The 6,821-nt window shown below is 32.4% G+C and overlaps 1 protein-coding gene across 8 annotated transcripts in view; it reads right to left on the bottom strand.

Annotated features, from left to right (window-relative positions):
* Positions 1-6,821, bottom strand: part of LOC108977312 — a 117,070-nt gene that overhangs the window by 52,872 nt on the left and 57,377 nt on the right. For 5 of the 8 annotated variants that reach the window (XM_018946926.1, XM_018946922.1, XM_018946923.1 and 2 more), the window contains exons 2-3: positions 4,756-5,365; positions 668-801 (exon numbers count right to left, since the gene is read on the bottom strand). In XM_018946926.1, coding sequence (XP_018802471.1) covers positions 668-801; positions 4,756-4,905 — 284 coding nt within the window. In that variant the 5' untranslated portion in view covers positions 4,906-5,365. The remainder of the gene's footprint in view (positions 1-667; positions 802-4,755; positions 5,366-6,821) is intronic. The other 3 variants (XM_018946924.1, XM_018946931.1, XM_018946928.1) reach the window with 1 other exon arrangement.

The raw sequence follows: 6,821 nt of genomic DNA, 5'->3' as shown, positions 1-6,821 counted from the left end.
TTATTATTATTATTTGTTTTTTTTTTGTTTTTGTTTGCGGCGTACAAAAAGCGCACACATGGACGATAAAAGGAAAAGAAAATAATATAAAGGTTTTATTATAAAAACAAATATCTGAAAGCGTAAAGTTTTGGCAAAAATTTTCAATAAGGTTACCAATATTTCGGTTTCGTGTTAGTGGGCAGCACATAAGGGTTAATATTTACATATGAGAATGGGGGTAAAAGCAGCGGCAATAGACAAGACACAGCCTATTTAAATTAAAAAAATGTAAATTAAAAGAAATTGTACTTTTTAAAAATGTTTTTTTATAATTCTTGTAGGAATTTAGCGCTGGGCTCATAGCTTTCAAGCTTAAAACGCAAAAATTCTTAAAAATATACATTTAATTATATTTATTTACAAGCGTAAATTCAAAAGCTTACAGCAACGGAGCACTCAAACACTTATAAATAAATTTATTTCTGAAATAATTTTTAGAAATTTTCTTAAAATTTTTTCTATTTTTTTATAATTTATTTTAATGATTCGGATTGTGGTCGGGTTGTGATGGCAAAGTGGAAATTTCTGTGCAAATGGGTACAACACAATAGATATTCCAAAATTCAAAAAAAAAAAAAAATATTGAAACACTTAACACTTACATAATCAAACTAAATGAACTTACTTGGCATTTTTTGGCCGACGCGCATCGATCGGAAAGTCATCGTCAAAATCCAAATTGAAGTCCTCGCCCAGATCGCGCGGCACTAGCGGCGTTCGCTGGTGTGCTGGACTTGTGTGATAGCCATCGSCATGCAGCTACACTCGCGCATGATTTTAGTTCCAAAATTTGTTTTATTGTTGTTGTTGTGACGCGTTTTATTTTTAATCAAACGGATAAAATTAATTTTGAAATACAAATTTTGGTATTTCCACGCGTTGTTTTAAATGTTTGGCCGTGATGCGTGTTTATTTGTTTTCAAATTGCGTCGTTTTCCGTCGTCGTTTAGGCGTCGGCAACATGTTAGATATATAAAATGTGCGACGTCGTTGTGCAGCAATTTCACACGCGTTGAGTTGTTGTGGGTGTAATGAAAATGTGAGAAATTTACAAAATATTTATGTTAGTTTATTTCGGTTAGCATTTCAATTTTAGCGGGAAGTCTATAATTTTTATTTTTGTATTTTATTTTACAAAATTCATCTGAAAACATTTATTTTTTTATATTCAACTTTTATATATATCAAACAATGCAGAAGGTGAGAGTTGAGAAAAATTTAAATTGGAATCGAAGGCATGCAATTTATAGTCACACAGTTAAGTGGTGTTGTAGTCAACAAATAAGAAACAAAAGTCATATTTTATTATAAAGAAAATCTATTTTGATAATTATACATTTCTTCATATAGATTAGAATTAAGGGATTATATGGGTTTACGGATTTCAAAAATTTGATTTTTTTTATTGTCTTATTGAATTCTATGACATATTGTCCTAAATTACATTTTATCCGTGTAATAGTTTCGGAGATAGAGCCTTGAGAACTTGTGCGCTCGAGGCCATCTAGGCTAAGTGCGCCGTCTTTAAACGCATTTTTCTCGAAACTGTGCTTTAAAAGTCAGTTGGAGAAATTTTCAAGAACTACTCAACCGATCTTCACGAAATTTTAGACAGTTCTTTGAGATACAATATTTAAAGACTTGGATGAAGGATTTTTTTTTTCGTTTCGTTTCGTTCGAAAAAAAAAAACAAATGATGCGACAAAAATATAAAAGAAATAGCCCTTTTTCCCCACGTAACCCCTTAAACCTAAGCGGAACTGAAATAGATTTACGCATTCTGCTTAACCTCACAACATCCTATGAGCCCTAGTATACATGGAACGTTATAAAGGATGTTTTTGGAGATATGTGGTTTTCAAGAAAAAATAGTTTAGTTTAGGATAGGTTAGTCTAGTAGGATAATGAGCCACGCATGTACCAATTTTGGTTTCTTCGTTACCAGAAGAAGTTCAGTTAGGAGGAACATGAAGAGTAGTTAACCTTTAGAAGCGTAAGAAATAAAATTCACACAACTTAATGTTATGCCCAAGACTGTAGTTTTATAAGAAACTCCAATCGACAAGCTTAATTTTCGATCATTTTTTCAAAAATAATGCGCTCACCAAAAGTTTCCTACAATAAATGGTTTGTTTCTTTGACTGTATGGGTTGTGGATTATCAGCATAACAAATGCGAAAATTTTGTTTACTAGCACACACATTTATCCAAAATTAAGCTTCATGGCCGAACAAAACTATTTTGTGAGAATGGCTATCTCGTTTTGGGCTCATTCACCGATCTTGCGACCGTCTTTATAGTTGCTGAGCTTCAATTCTTGCACGAGTTGAATTGTTTGCCTACAAACCAAGATCATTCAGCAAAATCTTGCAGTAAGTGGATGGATGAAACTCCAATTAATACGCGCGAAGACTAGGATTTGTGTTCTTATTTAAAGTGGGAGGTTTTACGAACATCTCCTGTAACTAATTCTTCCGCTATTATTAAGCTTCCTGATGCAATCCTCATTTACTAATCTAATTTAATAATCAAGCAGTGAAGAAGACCGACTCCGAAAAAATTATGGCCTCATTGAAAATCATATATCGAACAAAAACACCCGTAATTTGTTAGTAAGTTTCTCAGAAATCGAATTCAGAAAAAGGAGAGAATGCTTTAGAGATAAATACCTAATCGCTAAATAAGGGTATTCGGCGCTTACCGATAAGGTTCGATATTAGATTGAATAGGAAAGTGTTCAAGTATTATACTGTAGTAGCCTCCAGTCTCTTTTGTGAAAACTTGAAGTGTTTGAGTTAGGGTCAGAATAATAGACAGAATATATTGTCAACTTAAGAACCTAAAGCAAACACTAACTTAAGCTGGCTTATTTTTTGTTGATTTTGTAATAGGATTACTACAGTCTCCCATTAATCAAGTAGTATTGGAAGCTAGCAAACGGAAATTTATATTAGACCAGTAGTGTAATCTTTGAAATTGGTAAAAAGTTGAAAACATCATATTAGATTGAAACCCACTAGAAAACGAATACGAAATAGCAAAAGTGAAAGGAAAAATAATTTACGGGCCATCTGAGTTCGGAAATGTAGGGAGCGGTTGAATTTTTAAGTGTTATAAACGGTTTATCTCTACTTCCTGTGAGAATAGAACTCATAAAGGGTAGATTACAATGTAGATTTACTTAAGAATTAAAAAGAATGTTGGAAAAGGCTCACGTTGATTCAGTTATATCAAAAACACAAGCCAAGTGGTAAAAAAAACCTTCAAAAACGGTCGAGAGATCGTTGAAGATTTGTTTCGTTCTGGACGACCTGCGGTATCTTCAACTGATGAAAATATTAAAAAAGTGAAGGATATGGTAATTGAAAATCATAACGCAAGTGTTAGAGAGTTGGAAATTAATATTTGGGATATGAAACGGATCGAAAAAGGCGGATGATTGCGCCATCGCAGCAAGCCACGATTGTGACCGAATTTAAAGGCGAAAACGCAATGAATACCATCGATCAAACACCATATTCACTAGATTTAGCTCCGTGTGATTTTTCTTGTTCCCCAAACTCAAATTGCCTTTCCGATGGAAAAGAACAAAACTTGCTGAAGGAAATGAAGGCCATTCCAAAAAGTGCTTATGAAAAGTGTTTCGAGGACTGGAAAAATCATTGGAGTAAGTGTATTATATCTGGTGAAGATTACTTAGAAGGCGACAAAATAAATCTTGAGGAATAATTTAATATTTCGCGTTTTATTTATAATTTTCGGGTACTTTTTTTGTCTATTTTACTATAAAAGACAACGAGGATTGTGAGCTCATTCAACATGCTCTAATCAAACAAGTAAAAAGTGTTGATAGGCGAGTAGTTATATAAATTTAAAGCTTATTTAAAACCATATTCATAATAACCGCATGCTTAAACATTATTTTTTAGAACTTTCAGTAACAAAATTGTGAGAAAATAGCTTAGAAAATGTATTTTGTTAAACAGATAAATCTAATAGTATGAATGAAGTAGAATAGTATGTGGTTAGTATTCTGTAATTATTTTAAGGAGTCTAACCTGAGGTGGCGATGTTATTCCCTACACTTTACATTACGCAGTTATCTCATTTGTAATGTTGTTTTTGTTGTTGTGCTTCAAAACAAATGTATATATTTACTAAAACCAACTAATTCATATTTTCGCATACGATCAATTCCAATTTAACGAAATAAATGCAAAAACGTGTTGTTGTTGTTGCAATGTATATGTATGTGTAGCAACAAAATTGTTGTATTTTCAAATTTACAAAATGTTCAATTTACAATGATTTGTGTTGAGATGAATTTGCAAAACAAAATGCATGTCTAGAAATAATTTAATAATTTTTGTTTTTTTTTTTTTTTGAAATTTTCATAAAATAATCATAAATACTTAAACGGGGCAATCGGTACTCGTGCAAGGATATTCCATAAAACGTTTTTGTTTGTTTGTATGTATGGGTGTAACGGCATGTAAAAATTACAACAACGCTGTACAAGGCAAGGAGCATGAAAATTATTTCAAAATGCATAAAAGAATTTTCGCTATAGAAAAAATTTACATTAAAAACGTATTAAAAGAATTTTCGAATTAACTGTAAAAAATATTTGTTAAAGCAAAAATTAAACAGTTATAATTTACAGTTGCACTGCGCTTGCATATCCTTGGTACGAGTATGTTAGACGGCCCCTACCTTGACCACTGTGCCGACCTGATTGGAATCAGCCGATTGTCGATTGTCTAGTAGATTTGCGCGCTCCATTTGTTGTAACGGTACTGATTCTCGCGGCTGATCGTTCAGTAAACGTTCTCGCATCTCATGTATATAGGGACAGCGCTGCATTCCTTTCTACGCTTACCGGTGTTGCAACGTTTTTGCGAGTCTCGCGTGATGCCAATGATGAGTCGAAGTTGTTGTTGATGAGTGTGTATGTTTTTTGTGGATAATTGTTGGTAGAAAAAGTTACGTCAAGTGACGTTGAACTGATTATTTAGTTATTTGTTGCTTTCGCTCTTCTCACGTTTTATTTATTTTTTTGTTTTGAATTTTGATTATGATAAGGGTAATTTTTTAATTTTTCTGTGATTATTTTATTTTAAATGTTAGCGCAAATAATCGCTTTATATAAAAAGCTACAAAAATGTTTTATAAATTTTGTTTGCTGCTAACTACTGTTTGATATATTTTTATTTATTTTAAGACCCTATTAGATAGATCGTTTGCTAGGATTTTGGCAGAGTAAATCAGTCAATGGTTTTCACTAATTCCAAGTTGGTAGCTTTGATTTGCTGGTTTATCAGTTCTGCAAAGAGAAATATAAATTGTTTGTTAATATCTTTAATTTGATTTTGTAAATTTAAGAATATCGTAAATCATAGAAATATACATATGTATATTATAAATCAAAAATAATTAAACCCAAACCAAGAGTATAAAAACTCTTTATAAGCATTGATGTTAACAAACTAAGTAGAATTTCTGTTATAACCCCGAGCAAACAACAAAGCAATGTAGTTTGTTTATTTTCTGTTATTGTCAACCCCAGAGTGATCCCCTGTAATTTGTTACAGCATGCAGAATACCATAGCGTAGGAATGTTACATACTTGCGCATTCAAACGCAGTTGTTGTTTCGTCATCACGAAGTAGGTGAGCAGCACTGCAGAAAAGAAGTGCAAATGAATGACTGAATGTTAGCAAAATTTCATTCATGTTCGTTTACATTCTCTGTTTGATAGTGGTATGTCGGTAAATGCGCGTCGGTACATGGTCGCGATCAAAGTTTGTGAAAAAGAAATAAATTAGTAGTTTAGTGGAGTTTTTTGAGTATTATTTATAAATTATTGGAATTTGTTTCAGCATGTTCGTGTAATAAATGCACTTTTAATCGAAGATTCCCAATTGCGCGTTATGAATGCAGCAATACGTACATATGTATGTACATATATAGTAGTAAATCTATGTTTAGTGAGAAAATTGATAAATTTTGATGTTTTTATTGTTCAATCAGAGAGTTTAAAATACCCGACGTATGCTTAACTGAATGAAATGAAACATGGATGTACATACTGTCAGCGTCATAAGAAAGTGTACACCTTCTTCCCATACATTTGACTCTTTATTTCAGTATAAAAAAATTAAAATTTTCTCAAATCAATTTTCATTTACAAATGATTAGATAGTGTTCTAAAAAAAAATTAACAGCAATCCAAAAAAACTCTACAACAACAAAAGCAACCAAAACAAGACCTAATATACGCAGTATATCACGCGTCAAAACAAAGTGTACAAATACAGTAGTAGGCCTCGCATTTTCATTTTACGCCAATAAATGTACCGTTATCAATAGTTTTCTCATTGTAACTGCTTCATTCTAATTGGATTGGATATTATTTGCGTTTGGAAATTAGCGGAGTGCACATCAATTGGACAATGGGNTGAAGGAATTTTTGCTCTACCGTACACCTAAACAGTTRGATCACCCTCCACAATCACCGGACCTCAACCCCATTGAACATCTGTGGGAACATTTGGACCGGCAAATAAGAAAAAGAAGTATAACCAGCAAAACTTCTCTGAAGGGAATTTTACAAGAGGAGTGGTCAAAAATTTCCCCGGAAGTATTAGCTTTTAATTTTTTTAAATATTCCCAAACTGTACACTTTGTTTTGACGCATGATATACTGCGTATATTAGGTTTTGTTTTGGTTGCTTTTGTTGTTGTAGAGTTTTTTTGGATTGCTGTTAATTTTTTTAAGA

The sequence above is a fragment of the Bactrocera latifrons genome, unplaced genomic scaffold (assembly GCF_001853355.1).
Source record: "Bactrocera latifrons isolate USDA-ARS-PBARC rearing strain unplaced genomic scaffold, ASM185335v1 scaffold_87, whole genome shotgun sequence".
In the NCBI taxonomy this organism is placed as follows: Eukaryota; Metazoa; Arthropoda; class Insecta; order Diptera; family Tephritidae; genus Bactrocera; species Bactrocera latifrons.
Note: the sequence above shows the minus strand (reverse complement) of the source record. Positions and strands in the feature narration are given on the sequence as shown.